The sequence below is a fragment of the Lepisosteus oculatus genome, chromosome 18 (assembly GCF_040954835.1).
Source record: "Lepisosteus oculatus isolate fLepOcu1 chromosome 18, fLepOcu1.hap2, whole genome shotgun sequence".
In the NCBI taxonomy this organism is placed as follows: Eukaryota; Metazoa; Chordata; class Actinopteri; order Semionotiformes; family Lepisosteidae; genus Lepisosteus; species Lepisosteus oculatus.
In genome coordinates, this window is record NC_090713.1 from 21,281,983 (window position 1) to 21,296,712 (window position 14,730).

Genomic DNA, 14,730 nt, shown 5'->3' on the forward strand with positions numbered 1-14,730 from the left:
GGTGACTTTTGTTTTTGATCCACTATGAACAGTAAAAAGCAGAAAAAGAAGACTTTTACCAACTCTGTATTTGCAATAGACAGTCTTCCAAGGGATCTTAGCAGCCTGACAGGGGAATTTTCCCCAACTCCATTTCTAAGTCTGCTGTTCGCTGCAATTTTTTCCCCACGGGCTGGGAAGGTTGGGGGAGGGGGGAGGAGGGTTGCGACGAATTCAGTTCCTCGGAGGCTACAGCCCGCAGGACGTTCTGCGCCAGCTCTTCCTGCTTCAGAAGCCTTTCTCCACCAGCCAGGACTTCAGCTCCTCGTCGAAGTGACCTTTGACCCGGATGCTCCTGGTGACCTCATTAACCTGCGTGGGCGGGCTCTTCCCCGTCAGACAGGCCAGGTGCGCCTTCACGTCCTTCTCCAGGGCCTGGGCACAATCGATTGACAGGAGGGGCCGGGCAGATCAGCCAATCACGGCACGGGAGTTCGGAGAGGGCAGGAGGGGAGAAGGGAAGTAACCAATCGTGAAACAAAGTAAGAGATGACATCACAGCAACGCCAGTGAAATGGACAAGTCAGCTGTAGCACAAGTGTGTGAGCGGATAAGTACAGGTTGTGCAGCAGACTTTTCACTGCAGAAATGTTCCAGCGTGATCTGCAGGCAGAGTTAACCAGTGAGGAGTATTTGCCAGTGAAACCGTCTGGGAGAGGAGAGCAGTATTTCTACTGGATCAGAAGAGCTGGACTCACAAGCCTGCTTGTTTACAGGGTCACAGGGCCGGAAGTCCTGCTGAATCCCAGGACATGGCGCTGCGCAGACCTGGAAATCTCCTCTATTCTGTGATGTCAATGGGAGGCTTTGACAAGTGACTGTGTGTAGTTTACTGTCATTGCGGTTTGAAATGCGCGCATCGCTGCCGATTCTTTCTAAACCCGAAATATCATAACAGCCTACAGTTCGCCGTTAAGACCCGAGAGGCGCTGCACACCTGCAGACACCGGTCCCTCGGGACTGCGGGGGTCCCCTCATTTCAGGACTGGGGTTACCGAGTCGGTGGCGTTGGGGTACTCACCCAGATGTCGCCCTCGATCTTGCGCAGGACGGTGGTCTTGCGGTTGCCGTGGGTGATATCGGTGTAGACGGGCACGTTGTGCATCCGAGACCGCCGGACCATGTAGGGGAGGGCCGGGGGCAGAGCTGGGGGCGGGAGAAGAAAGAGTCTGGATTGGGCACGCGGATCTCTCCCCTGCGGACACGCTCCGGGTTCCGAGGGGACTGGGCCGCCCCGTATCCAGAGCCTGTCGCCCTCCCAGCGAGCTATCGGCCAAGGCTCGGTTCCAAAGGGACAATAGGAGATGAGCCCCGTTGAGACCTGCCCAGCTGGGATTAAAAAAACTGGGAGACGCCCCGAGTGCTGGGAGGGAGGGGAATTGGATTCTGGGAAAACCGAGCCCTCCTGTGTACCTCCTGTGTGTCTGTGTGTGGCCTGTGATGGACTGGCGTCCCATCCAGGGCGTACCCTGCTTTGCGCCCACTGCTTGCTGGGATAGGCTCCAGCTCCCCCCCACGCGACACAGAATCGGGAAATGGATGGACAGAACCCCCACCTGCCCCCTGCAGCTCACCTGGGGGAGGCACCCAACCGGAAGGGGTGGGGCCTGTGTGTTTGGGGGGCGGGGGCACTCTGGTGGGCGGGATCAGCCTCTCCACATACTTATACTCCTCTGTGGACTCGACAGCCGGGCTGAACTGCTCCCTGGCACTGGAGCAGAATGCCTGGAACACACACACACAGAACAATTTATCCCTAACCCTAATCTTGGAATTCCACAGCATCTTCCGGGCCGATCTCTGGATGGCTTTCTTTGCCGAGCGCAAGTGGACACGTTCTGCAGGTCTCTGCTCAGGGACTAAGTTATAGTTTTCTGGGAGCTAAAACACATCAGGTGCTACATCTACTGGAACAAGATAATCTTTTCTGTTCTCTTACCCCCTTTTGTAACAGAGCTGATCTGTTGTTACAGCTGCTACAGGATCATACAGTCTGTTCTCCTGGGCTGGGACTGGAGCTCCTATTCTAACAGACTTTTCTACTGTACTGGGACTGGAGCTCGTATTGGAACAGGACTGTTCTACTGCACTGGGACTGTAGCTCCTATTGGAACAGGACTGTTCTACTGCACTGGGACTGTAGCTCCTATTGGAACAGGACTGTTCTACTGCACTGGGACTGTAGCTCCTATTGGAACAGGACTGTTCTACTGCACTGGGACTGTAGCTCCTATTGGAACAGGACTGTTCTACTGGACTGGGACTGTAGCCCCCAGTGTAACAGGACTGACCTACTGCACTGGGACTGTAGCCCCTATTGTAACAGGACTGTTCTACTGCACTGGGACTGTAGCTCCTATTGTAACAGGACTGTTCTACTGCACTGGGACTGTAGCTCCTATTGGAACAGGACTGTCCTACTGCACTGGGACTGTAGCCCCCAGTGTAACAGGACTGTTCTGCTGCACTGGGACTGTAGCTCCGGAGAGAACCTTTTCTTTTTTTCTTGAACACATGCAAGGCTCTTACAGAGAACTACAGCTATCCGTGAAAGGTAAGGCCCTGCTAACGTGTTAGTTTCACCCCAACGTGTCTCTGCATACTTTGCACACAGCCAAGCACCAAGCCCGAAATATTAATGGGGTTGAGTATGAAGTATAAGGCTCTACAGCAGGTAAACCAGAACTGGGTCATAGAGCTGTGGGACAGGAGTCGCATTTCAGTGAATCGTCACACTGTCTGGACACCCTGATAAAATCCCCCGAAAGCGAAAACTTAATTGTTCACTGCCACCTCACGTAAAATGACATGATCTTCAATTCGGTCACGTACTCTTAACCCAACGATGCAAGGAGGGTATCATTGGTTAACACCGGTTTCAGGGGATTCAATTTCATCCCACTCACCCGTGTCTGAACGCCGACTCCCGATCTGCTCCTGGCCGAGTTAAAGCACCTGTAAGCGACCCTGAGTCCCAAACAAACCCCCGAAGACATGTTTATCCTGGCGGCAGACATTTTTTTTTAAACGATCATCACGATGAATTGTGGGATACAGTTAAGGACACTAGCACAGGAAGTAGATGTCATTCAAAACAACTTTATTGGTTCAAAGGACTGTCTACGGTGTTTCATCTTTACATTTCCTGTATCAGTGCATTTTTTCTTACAACAAAACAGGATTTTTTAAAGATGAAAGATGATACGTAAGTTCCATTTCTTAGACACTGTATGTTTAATTTATTTTTATCGGTATCGTACAGAAGTCCCAAACGTTGACGTAAGGCAAGATGGCGCCCCAGTGGACCGTCTGCCGGAAGTACGGCACGGCCGGGAGCATGCGCCTAGGCGCGCCGTCGGAGTGCTCCTCTCTCTTTTCGATCCTCCATCTTGAACGGAGAGTTCGCTGGTGAGTTCGCGGTCCCGCTCCGCCGGCGAAATGCGGCGTGAAAACGCCGTCGGGACGCGAAGTAACCCGGGTTGAAACACGAAAGCGAACCAGGCCCCCCTCTTTGCGTGTCCTCGGCGGTCGCTATTCGTGTTTACAAACCGCCAACCCGTTGCGCCGAGGCAGCAGGCGTGCGCCGTGTGGTGGGGGCTGTCTCCCTCCCCGGCGTGCGGAGGAAAAGCGCCCCGATCGCCGAAATAAAGTCAGCATTTCCCTCGGAGGGGGCTCCGCTGGCGAGGCGGGCGGGGAGAGGGTCTCAGATGCGATGATTTGTATGTGAAAAGGGCAGGGAGCTGCTCGCCATGTGCCCTCGCAGTGCCCGGTCGCACATGGGGACGCGAGTGTCTGACCCGGCACCGGGGGTGGGTTAGTGGGATATAGATTCCAGTTTGGTAGGAAAATTATTTGCCCCCCAAAACCTGCTCTCTGTAGCCAGTACTTCGCGAGGTGGTGGTGGTGGGGGGATATGAGCGGAAAGCGCTGTTGTTTTAACCCGACTGATGACTGGAGTCTGCGGGGAATGAATTGAGGGAAAACGAGACTTTCCGACTGATCTCGCTGCAGGCTGGAGACGACGGACTTTTGTTTTGTGTGTGTTTTTTTTAAAAGAAAAGTTTCCGCTCGAGTTGCACTGCATAAATAAATGAATGCCCGAAAACGGATTCCTTCCCCCCTCAAACGCCGTGCCGTGCGGCTGCCGGATCCGTTGGGTCATCCGCTGTGTGCTTGCAGGTAGACGACCATGCAGCTGTTTGTTCGTGCTCAGAGCCTCCACACCCTCGAGGTGACCGGCCAGGAGACGGTCGCTCAGATCAAGGTGAGAGCCTCCTCTCTGTCCTGTCTCTTGCCACCCCCATGGGGATCTCCCATTACGACTCTGGAGTCATCCATCTGTCCTTCTGCTAACTGCTGTATCCAGTACAGGGTTGGGGGGGGATGAGCTGGAGTCTATCCCAGCAAGCAACAGGAGCAATTGATTAATTAATTGCTTGCACTTATATAGCGCTTTTCTGGACACTCCACTCAAAGCGCTTTACAGGTCATGGGGATCCCCTCCGCCCCCACCAGTGTGCAGCCCCACCTGGATGATGCGACGGCAGCCATAGTGCGCCAGAACGCTCCCCACACCCCAGCTCTCAGTGGGGAGGAGAGCAGAGTGATGGAGCCAGTTCAGAGAGGGGGGTTATTAGGAGGCCATGATGGGTAAAGGCCAGGGGGGAATTTGGCCAGGACACTGGGGTGACACCCCTACTCTTCTCGAGAAACACCCTGGGGTTTTTAATGACCACAGAGAGTCAGGACCTCGGTTTTATGTCTCATCTGAAGAACGGATAGGCAAGGCAGGGTCCACTCTGGACGGGATGCCAGTCCATCACAGGACACACACACACTCACAGCAGGGCATGTCTTTCCAGAGGCCAGTTTACCCTCCAGCATGTCTTCGGATTGTGGGAGGAAACTCCCACGAACCCGGGGAGAACATGCAAACTCCACACACGCAGCACCACAGGAATTGAACCCAGGACCCCAGTACTGCTTCCCAGGGGCATGAGCTCCAGCTGCTGATCCGTTAGCGTTGCTTACAGCAGCCAGCTGTGTCTCAGTGTCTCGGTGCTCCTTCGCCACCTCTCCTAACCTCCCACTCTCCCCCATTCCCGTGGTTGGGCGGAGAGGTGGCTCTGTGGCTCAGGATCTGCGCCTGTGGCTGGGAGGCTGCCGGTTCGAATCCCGCGGCCGGCAGAGGAATCCTACGCCGTTGGGCCCCTGAGCAAGGCCCTTCACCCCAACTGCTCCAGGGGCGCCGTACAATGGCAGACCCTGCACTCTGACCCCCAGCTTCTCTCCCTGTCTGTGTGTCTGTGTCTCCATGGAGAAAAGCTGGGGTATGCGAAAAGATGAATTCCTAATGCAAGAAATTGTATAGGGCTAATAAAGAAACATTATAATAATTATTATTATTATTAACATTATTATTACTAATCACGGTGTCTGTACTGTGACAATACGTGGAGCAAATAACGTAGTCCATCTCACTTTTATTCTGCCTCCCCAGGGGGGGATTTTAGGTCCTATCCCCAGCACTGTTAATGCTCAGCAGTATTCAGATATTGGGTTACTCTCACCTTTGCGGTGTTGTTGCTCGGTAATATTCAGATCAAGGTTTGATTATTTATGGGGTGTTGATGCTTGATAATATTTATATATCTGGATTCGTTTCGAACAGCGTAGTGATGAGCAGTAGTGTTTTGACGCTGGATGAGCATTGATAGTAAAGTTCTGGTACTGCGTTAATTCCGGTGCAATATTGATGATTATTAGTGTAGTATTGAGACTTGGTAATGTACCGGTACTAGATTAATTTCTGACAGCGCAGAGTTGATGCTTAGTAGTGTTCAGACACTGGATTAATTATCCGTGCACTGTTAAAGTTTAGTAATGTTGGGTTACTGGATTGATTATTTGTGTTATGTGTTTCTGACAGTGCTGGGTTGATGCACAGGTACGAGATTCATCTCTGTCAGTGCAGGGTTGATGCTCAGTAATGCGCAGGTATGAGATGAATCTGTCAGTGCAGGGTTGATGCTCAGTAATGCGCAGGTACGAGATTCATCTGTCAGTGCAGGGTTGATGCTCAGTAATGTGCAGGTACGAGATTCATCTCTGTCAGTGCAGGGTTGATGCTCAGTAATGCGCAGGTACGAGATTCATCTCTGTCAGTGCAGGGTTGATGCTCAGTAATGCGCAGGTACGAGATTCATCTCTGTCAGTGCAGGGTTGATGCTCAGTAATGCGCAGGTACGAGATTAATCTGTCAGTGCAGGGTTGATGCTCAGTAATGCGCAGGTACGAGATGAATCTCTGTCAGTGCAGGGTTGATGTTCAGTAATGTTCAGACGCTGGACTGACTCTCTGCTTCTCGCTCTCAGGCTCACATTGAGGCTCTGGAAGGTGTGGCCTGTGAGGACCAGGTGTTGCTGGTGGGCGGGTCTCCCTTGCAGGATGAGGCTCTGATTGGCCAGTGCGGCGTTGAGGAGTTCAGCACTCTGGAAGTGACTGCCCGCTTGCTGGGAGGTGAGTGCCCCAGCTCTGACCCCCCATGAAATGCAGGCAGGTCCTATCCCCAGCCTGATTCCTGGGGGTGCAGGAAGGGATCACAGCAGCTACAGACTCGTTTGGTTTACAGCTCAGCTGTGCTCAAGTCATTGAACCGTTAATCGGGCCTGATCAGCCCAGGTGAAGGGTAACTTTTAATTCCTGGTTGGAAAACCCCTCTGAGGATCGTAGGATGAAGAGCTCCTCAGGTGCACTGTCCGAGCCCGTTTGCTGCAGGGTGAAAGAGGACAAGTCACCCAGATTTTAGATGAACACAATTAAATGACAGTTTGAATCGAGGCCACAAAGCTCGAGGTGGAAGAACCAGTTCAAGGTATTTTATGGATCGAGCGTTATTTCAGCCAGGTCTGACGTACCTGTCTCTCAATTCAATTCAATTCAAGGTGCTTTATTAGCATGACCGATGGGTACAATCAGTGTTGCCAAAGCAAATAAAAATAATAAAATTAACATGGAACAAGACAAAAAATAGAAGTAAAATAAAACCTACAGACATTTACAACAAAGACATATGATAAAATATTGACATATACTGTAGGCGGCTGGAGCATTATTGGGAGACGGACTCACTGTTCCTCAGGCTGGGACAGGAGATCACATACTGGGAATACCTGTCTCTCTCTCTCTCGGAATATCTGTGTAGACTGCGGTGTGGGTATCTGTTTTCCCAGGGTGTGCACGAGCCCTGACTTACCCTCGGTGGGGCCAGGCCCTCGGGCGCAGTCATTGAGCGAGACTGTCTCTCTCTCCGTGCTGGAGAAACAGGCCTCAGGCAGACTGCGGCTACTCATGACCTCTCTCTCTCTCTCTCCCCCCCCCCCCCCCCTCTGTGCAGGCAAGGTGCACGGGTCTCTGGCCAGAGCCGGAAAGGTCAGAGGGCAAACTCCCAAGGTAGGTCCCCGTCACACTCTTGTTTCCTGTTAGACTTTTCAGGCCCCTTCTCTCTGTCCTGACCCCTCTCTCTGTCCTGACCCCTCTCTCTGTCCCTCTCTGTGTCCTGTCCCCCTCTCTGTGTCCTGTCCCCCTCTCTGTGTCCTGACCCCTCTCTGTGTCCTGTCCCCCTCTCTGTGTCCTGACCCCTCTCTCTGTCCCTCTCTGTGTCCTGACCCCTCTCTCTGTGTCCTGACCCCTCTCTCTGTGTCCTGACCCCTCTCTGTGTCCTGACCCCCCTCTCTGTCCCCCTCTATGTCCTGTCCCCTCTCTGTGTCCTGACCCCTCTGTACTGACCCCTCTCTGTGTCCTGACCTCTCTGTACTGACCCCTCTCTCTGTCCCCCAGGTGGACAAGCAGGAGAAGAAGAAGAAGAAGACTGGCCGTGCCAAGCGCAGGATGCAGTACAACCGGCGCTTCGTCAACGTGGTGCAGACCTTCGGCAAGAAGAAGGGCCCCAACGCCAACTCTTAGCTTCTGTACCCCACTGCACCCCAATAAAGATTCTGTTCCAACACTGCCTCTGTCTGTCTGGGTCACTGCTGGAGAGATGGGGGTGTCTGGGTCACTGCTGGACGGATCGGGGTGTCTGGGTCTCTGCTGGAGAGATGGGGGTGTCTGTGTGTGTCTGGGTCACTGCTGCAGGGATGGGGGTGTCTGTGTGTGTCTGGGTCACTGCTGGAGGGATCGGGGTGTCTGGGTCACTGCTGGAGGGATCGGGGTGTCTGGGTCACTGCTGGACGGATCGGGGGGTGTGTGTGTGTGTGTCTGGGTCACTGCTGGAGAGACCGGGGTGTCTGTGGGTCACTGCTGCAGGGATGGGGGTGTCTGTGTGTGTCTGGGTCACTGCTGCAGGGATGGGGGTGTCTGTGTGTCTGGGTCACTGCTACAGGGATGGGGGTGTCTGTGTCTGGGTTACTGCTGGAGGGATCAGGGTGTCTGGGTCACTGCTGGAGAGATGGGGTGTCTGTGTGTCTGGGTCACTGCTGCAGGGATGGGGGTGTCTGTGTGTGTCTGGGGCACTGCTGGAGGGATCAGGGTGTCTGGGTCACTGCTGGAGAGATGGGGTGTCTGTGTGTCTGGGTCACTGCTGCAGGGATGGGGGTGTCTGTGTGTGTCTGGGTCACTGCTGCAGGGATGGGGGTGTCTGTGTGTGTCTGGGTCACTGCTGGAGAGATGGGGGTGTCTGTGTGTCTGGGTCACTGCTGCAGGGATGGGGGTGTCTGTGTGTGTCTGGGTCTCTGCTGGAGAGATGGGGTGTCTGTGTGTCTGGGTCTCTGCTGGAGAGATGGGGGTGTCTGTGTGTGTCTGGGTCTCTGCTGCAGGGATGGGGTGTCTGTGTGTGTCTGGGTCAGTGCTGGAGGGATGGGGGTGTCTGGGTCACTGCTGGAGGGATCGGGGTGTGTGTGTGTCTGGGTCACTGCTGGAGAGACCGGGGTGTCTGTGGGTCACTGCTGCAGGGATGGGGGTGTCTGTGTGTGTCTGGGTCACTGCTGCAGGGATGGGGGTGTCTGTGTGTGTCTGGGTCACTGCTGCAGGGATGGGGGTGTCTGTGTGTCTGGGTCACTGCTGCAGGGATGGGGGTGTCTGTGTGTCTGGGTCTCTGCTGGAGAGATGGGGGTGTGTGTGTGTGTCTGGGTCACTGCTGCAGGGATGGGGGTGTCTGGGTCACTGCTGGAGAGATGGGGGTGTCTGTGGGTGTGTCTGGGTCACTGCTGGAGAGATGGGGGTGTCTGGTGCACACTGCCCCTATGTCACACTGTAGAGAGGAGAGAGAGAGAGAAGTGTTGCTTTGGCAACACTGATTGTACCCATCGGTCATGCTAATAAAGCACCTTGAATTGAATTGAGAAGGCTGGTGCACCTTAAATCCCTCAGGTTTCTAAATCAGCACCGACAGGGGTCGCTGCTTTTTTCGCGCACAGTAGAACACGAAGTCATGCCGCAGGCTCGGAGGTGAATGGGAGGGGGGGAGCAGCGAGGCTCCAGCCAATCCGCGCAGGGCCTGCTCCGCTAGCCCCGCCCCAGAGCGCGATCTGCGCACGTAGCTGATCCCCGTCCGCCCTGACCCCAGCAGGCCGCCGTAGTCGCCCAGGCTGCATGTGAAACGGAAACTACAGGGACGCTGTGAGTAAGCAAATGTCCTTTCATTGTTGCGATCCTCGTTGTGTGTGTTTTTTTTTCAATCATTTTCTCCCCCAACTGTATAACTGACTACAGGTATTGATGAATGTTATACACAGGACGTTAGCCAGACGATCTATAGTCTTTGCCATCGGGGGTGATTGGCGATCTGTTGTTTCTGATATCAGAGCACCAACGACGGAGAGACAGCGACGCTTCTATGTGGACAGTTGATTTAAGCAAAGTTGTATTTTTCTGGGGGGGGGTCCATGACCCCCCTCCCTACTCAGTCAAGAACTGTCAGTGAATGTTAGAGACTCCTTTTATTCTTGAACGCGGTCAGTGTCGGGAGACCTCACTCGTACTAGAGCGCTTAACTGGAGGCAATCCTGAGAGACCCCCAGTCTAGAACCCAGTTACTCGTTCTAGAGCACTTAACTGGAGGCAATCTTGAGTGCCCCCCCTGATTCCGAACCCCCTCGCTCATTCTCGACCCTCTGGAGGTAGCCCTTAGCAACCACCACCACCCCAGTGGCTGTTGGAGACCTCGGTTGTTCTAGACCACTGGAGGCCATGCTGAGTGTCGCCCCCCGATCTGGAGCTCGGTTACAGTTAGAAACTGATTCAGTTACTACAAGGGAATTGTTTTGTTTTTCAGTTTCTGTTAGAACTTCATACAGTTAGTGCGTTAGACAGCCTTCCATCCGGAACGCTCGGTTATTCTTAGCGGACCCCCTCATTCTTCAGCTCTGTGCCCTTACAGAGTCTCCTTTACTCTGGAAGTCTCAGAAGCCCATCAGCTCACTCTGGAATGTATGAAACGGTGTGCCTGATGCCCCACAGTTTTGTACCTGTCTCTCTGAGGGCCTGTCTGTGTCTGTATGAGAGACTGTGCCCCTGTCTGTCTCTCTGAGGGCCTGTCTGTGTCTGTATGAGAGACCGTGTCTGTATCTGTCTCTCTGAGGGCCTGTCTGTGTCTGTATGAGAGACTGTGCCCCTGCCTGTCTCTCTGAGGGCCTGTCTGTGTCTGTATGAGAGACTGTGCCCCTGTCTGTCTCTCTGAGGGCCTGTCTGTGTCTGTATGAGAGACTGTGCCCCTGCCTGTCTCTCTGAGGGCCTGTCTGTGTCTGTATGAGAGACTGTGCCCCTGTCTGTCTCTCTGAGGGCCTGTCTGTGTCTGTATGAGAGACTGTGCCCCTGTCTGTCTCTCTGAGGGCCTGTCTGTGTCTGTATGAGAGACTGTGCCCCTGTCTGTCTCTCTGACGGCCTGTCTGTGTCTGTATGAGAGACTGTGCCCCTGTCTGTCTCTCTGAGGGCCTGTCTGTGTCTGTATGAGAGACTGTGTCCCTGTCTGTCTCTCTGAGGGCCTGTCTGTGTCTGTATGAGAGACTGTGCCCCTGTCTGTCTCTCTGAGGGCCTGTCTGTGTCTGTATGAGAGACTGTGTCCCTGTCTGTCTCTCTTAGGGCCTGTCTGTGTCTGTATGAGAGACTGTGTCCCTGTCTGTCTCTCTGAGGGCCTGTCTGTGTCTGTATGAGAGACTGTGCCCCTGTCTGTCTCTCTGAGGGCCTGTCTGTGTCTGTATGAGAGACTGTGTCCCTGTCTGTCTCTCTTAGGGCCTGTCTGTGTCTGTATGAGAGACTGTGCCCCTGTCTGTCTCTCCGAGGGCCTGTCTGTGTCTGTATGAGAGACTGTGCCCCTGTCTGTCTCTCTTAGGGCCTTTCTGTGTCTGTATGAGAGACTGTGCCCCTGTCTGTCTCTCTGTGTCCCTGTCTGTCTCTCTGAGGGCCCGACTGTGTCTGTATGAGAGACTGTGTCCCTGTCTGTCTCTCTGAGGGCCTGTCTGTGTCTGTAGGAGAGACTGTGCCCCTGTCTGTCTCTCTGAGGGCCTGTCTGTGTCTGTATGAGAGACTGTGCCCCTGTCTGTCTCTCTGAGGGCCTGTCTGTGTCTGTATGAGAGACTGTGCCCCTGTCTGTCTCTCTGAGGGCCTGTCTGTGTCTGTATGAGAGACTGTGTCCCTGTCTGTCTCTCCGAGGGCCTGTCTGTGTCTGTATGAGAGACTGTGCCCCTGTCTGTCTCTCTGAGGGCCTGTCTGTGTCTGTATGAGAGACTGTGCCCCTGTCTGTCTCTCTTAGGGCCTTTCTGTGTCTGTATGAGAGACTGTGCCCCTGTCTGTCTCTCTGTGTCCCTGTCTGTCTCTCTGAGGGCCCGACTGTGTCTGTATGAGAGACTGTGTCCCTGTCTGTCTCTCTGAGGGCCTGTCTGTGTCTGTAGGAGAGACTGTGCCCCTGTCTGTCTCTCTGAGGGCCTGTCTGTGTCTGTATGAGAGACTGTGCCCCTGTCTGTCTCTCTGAGGGCCTGTCTGTGTCTGTATGAGAGACTGTGTCCCTGTCTGTCTCTCTGAGGGCCTGTCTGTGTCTGTAGGAGAGACTGTGCCCCTGTCTGTCTCTCTGAGGGCCTGTCTGTGTCTGTATGAGAGACTGTGCCCCTGTCTGTCTCTCTGAGGGCCTGTCTGTGTCTGTATGAGAGACTGTGCCCCTGTCTGTATCTCTGAGGGCCTGTCTGTGTCTGTATGAGAGACTGTGCCCCTGTCTGTCTCTCTCTCTGAGGGCCCGACTGTGTCTGTATGAGAGACTGTGTCCCTGTCTGTCTCTCTGAGGGCCTGTCTGTGTCTGTAGGAGAGACTGTGCCCCTGTCTGTCTCTCTGAGGGCCTGTCTGTGTCTGTAGGAGAGACTGTGCCCCTGTCTGTCTCTCTGAGGGCCTGTCTGTGTTGCAGAGTTGCAGAGTGATGGCGGAGTACACAACACTGGAGAGCCTGCTGGAAATGGGCTTCGAACGGAATCGGGCGTAAGTCAGCCTTGCCTGTCTGTGTCTCCTCCTGTCTACCGGACTCGTAGTCTCCACGTCTGTCCCTCTGCGCTTACCTGTGTGTGCTGACTGCTGTCTGTCCTGTCCGCTCAGGGAGAAGGCTGTGGCCCACACTGGCAACCAGGGCATTGAGAGAGCCATGGACTGGTAAGTGTGTGTGAGAGTCACTCTGCCCGTGTGTGTGTGTGTGTGTGTGTGTGTGTGTGTGTGTGTGTGTGTGAGAGAGAGAGAGAGATAGAGTCACTCTCACTCTGCACCTGAGTGTGAGAGAGAGAGATAAAGTCACTCTGCCCCTGAGTGTGAGTGTGTGAGAGATAGAGTCACTCTGCCCCTGAGTGAGTGTGTGAGAGATAGAGTCACTCTGCCCCTGAGTGAGTGTGTGAGAGATAGAGTCACTCTGCCCCTGAGTGAGTGTGTGAGAGATAGAGTCACTCTGCCCCTGAGTGTGTGTGTGAGTGTGTGAGAGATAGTCACTCTGCCCCTGTGTGTGTGTGAGAGATAGAGTCACTCTGCCCCTGAGTGTGTGTGAGAGATAGAGTCACTCTGCCCCTGAGTGTGTGTGAGAGATAGAGTCACTCTGCCCCTGAGTGTGTGTGAGAGATAGAGTCACTCTGCCCCTGAGTGTGTGTGAGAGATAGAGTCACTCTGCCCCTGAGTGTGTGTGTGTGTGAGTGAGAGATAGTCACTCTGCCCCTGAGTGTGTGTGTGAGTGTGTGAGAGAGAGAGTCACTCTGCCCCTGAGTGTGTGTGTGAGTGTGTGAGAGAGAGAGTCACTCTGCACCTGAGTGTGTGTGTGAGTGTGTGAGAGAGAGAGTCACTCTGCCCCTGAGTGTGTGTGTGAGTGAGAGAGAGAGTCACTCTGCCCCTGAGTGTGTGTGTGAGTGTGTGAGAGAGAGAGTCACTCTGCCCCTGAGTGTGTGTGTGAGTGTGTGAGAGAGAGAGTCACTCTGCCCCTGAGTGTGTGTGTGAGAGAGAGAGTCACTCTGCCCCTGTGTGAGTGTGAGTGTGTGAGAGATAGAGTCACTCTGCCCCTGTGTGAGTGTGTGTGTGAGAGATAGTCACTCTGCCCCTGAGTGTGTGTGTGAGTGTGTGAGAGATAGAGTCACTCTGCCCCTGAGTGTGTGTGTGAGTGTGTGAGAGATAGAGTCACTCTGCCCCTGAGTGTGTGTGTGAGTGTGTGAGAGAGAGAGTCACTCTGCCCCTGAGTGTGTGTGTGAGTGTGTGAGAGATAGAGTCACTCTGCCCCTGAGTGTGTGTGTGAGTGTGTGAGAGATAGAGTCACTCTGCACCTGAGTGAGTGTGTGTGTGTGTGTGAGAGATAGAGTCACTCTGCCCCTGAGTGTGTGTGTGAGTGAGAGATAGAGTCACTCTGCCCCTGAGTGTGTGTGTGAGTGTGTGAGAGAGAGAGTCACTCTGCCCCTGAGTGTGTGTGTGAGTGTGTGAGAGAGAGAGTCACTCTGCCCCTGAGTGTGTGTGTGAGTGTGTGAGAGAGAGAGTCACTCTGCACCTGAGTGTGTGTGTGAGTGTGTGAGAGAGAGAGTCACTCTGCCCCTGAGTGTGTGTGTGAGTGTGTGAGAGAGAGAGTCACTCTGCCCCTGAGTGTGTGTGTGAGTGTGTGAGAGAGAGAGTCACTCTGCCCCTGAGTGTGTGTGTGAGAGATAGAGTCACTCTGCCCCTGTGTGAGTGTGTGTGTGAGAGATAGTCACTCTGCCCCTGAGTGTGTGTGTGAGTGAGAGATAGAGTCACTCTGCCCCTGAGTGTGTGTGTGAGTGTGTGAGAGATAGTCACTCTGCCCCTGAGTGTGTGTGTGAGTGTGTGAGAGATAGAGTCACTCTGCCCCTGAGTGTGTGTGAGTGTGTGAGAGATAGAGTCACTCTGCCCCTGAGTGTGTGTGTGAGTGTGTGAGAGAGAGAGTCACTCTGCCCCTGTGTGTGTGTGTGAGTGTGATTTGGCCAGTATGTGTGTCAGATGAAATCGTAACTCTCTCTGTTCGAAGGCTGATGGAGCATGAGAATGACCCCGACATTGACGAGCCCTACGTGCCCCCCGCTGGGAATGTGTTGGGGTCAGAGGGGGCAGAACAGGGGACCCCCGCAGACGCCAGCACAGGTGCGGTGCCCCCAGTTGCTTCCGGGTCCCCGCGGGCTGGCGGGTTGCCCTGGCGGTCGGCCGGTGTTCACCTGCTTTTCCTTCCTTCTCCCGTCTCTT

General features: G+C 54.2%; 3 protein-coding genes across 5 annotated transcripts in view; 2 read left to right on the top strand and 1 right to left on the bottom strand.

Moving 5' to 3' along the window:
• Positions 1 to 50: 50 nt before the first annotated feature.
• mrpl49 (mitochondrial ribosomal protein L49) lies at positions 51 to 3,089 on the bottom strand. Its single transcript, XM_069180377.1, has 4 exons — positions 2,946 to 3,089; positions 1,614 to 1,764; positions 1,061 to 1,185; positions 51 to 414 (listed from the first exon to the last, which is right to left on the bottom strand). The coding sequence occupies exons 1-4, from the start codon at positions 3,054 to 3,056 to the stop codon at positions 268 to 270; spliced, it is 534 nt and encodes a 177-aa protein (XP_069036478.1). The 5' UTR covers positions 3,057 to 3,089; the 3' UTR covers positions 51 to 267.
• A 252-nt stretch (positions 3,090 to 3,341) lies between these two features.
• faub (FAU ubiquitin like and ribosomal protein S30 fusion b) lies at positions 3,342 to 8,047 on the top strand. Its single transcript, XM_069180378.1, has 5 exons — positions 3,342 to 3,447; positions 4,219 to 4,303; positions 6,414 to 6,558; positions 7,436 to 7,491; positions 7,879 to 8,047. The coding sequence occupies exons 2-5, from the start codon at positions 4,229 to 4,231 to the stop codon at positions 8,002 to 8,004; spliced, it is 402 nt and encodes a 133-aa protein (XP_069036479.1). The 5' UTR covers positions 3,342 to 3,447; positions 4,219 to 4,228; the 3' UTR covers positions 8,005 to 8,047.
• Positions 8,048 to 9,557: 1,510 nt separating this feature from the next.
• Positions 9,558 to 14,730, top strand: part of ubxn1 (UBX domain protein 1) — a 21,130-nt gene continuing 15,957 nt past the window's right edge. The window contains exons 1-4 of one of the 3 annotated variants that reach the window (XM_069180261.1): positions 9,558 to 9,657; positions 12,431 to 12,501; positions 12,616 to 12,669; positions 14,519 to 14,631. In XM_069180261.1, coding sequence (XP_069036362.1) covers positions 12,443 to 12,501; positions 12,616 to 12,669; positions 14,519 to 14,631 — 226 coding nt within the window. In that variant the 5' untranslated portion in view covers positions 9,558 to 9,657; positions 12,431 to 12,442. Of the gene's footprint in view, positions 9,662 to 9,866; positions 9,872 to 12,430; positions 12,502 to 12,615; positions 12,670 to 14,518; positions 14,632 to 14,730 lie in introns of those variants that run through there. The other 2 variants (XM_069180263.1, XM_069180262.1) reach the window with 2 other exon arrangements.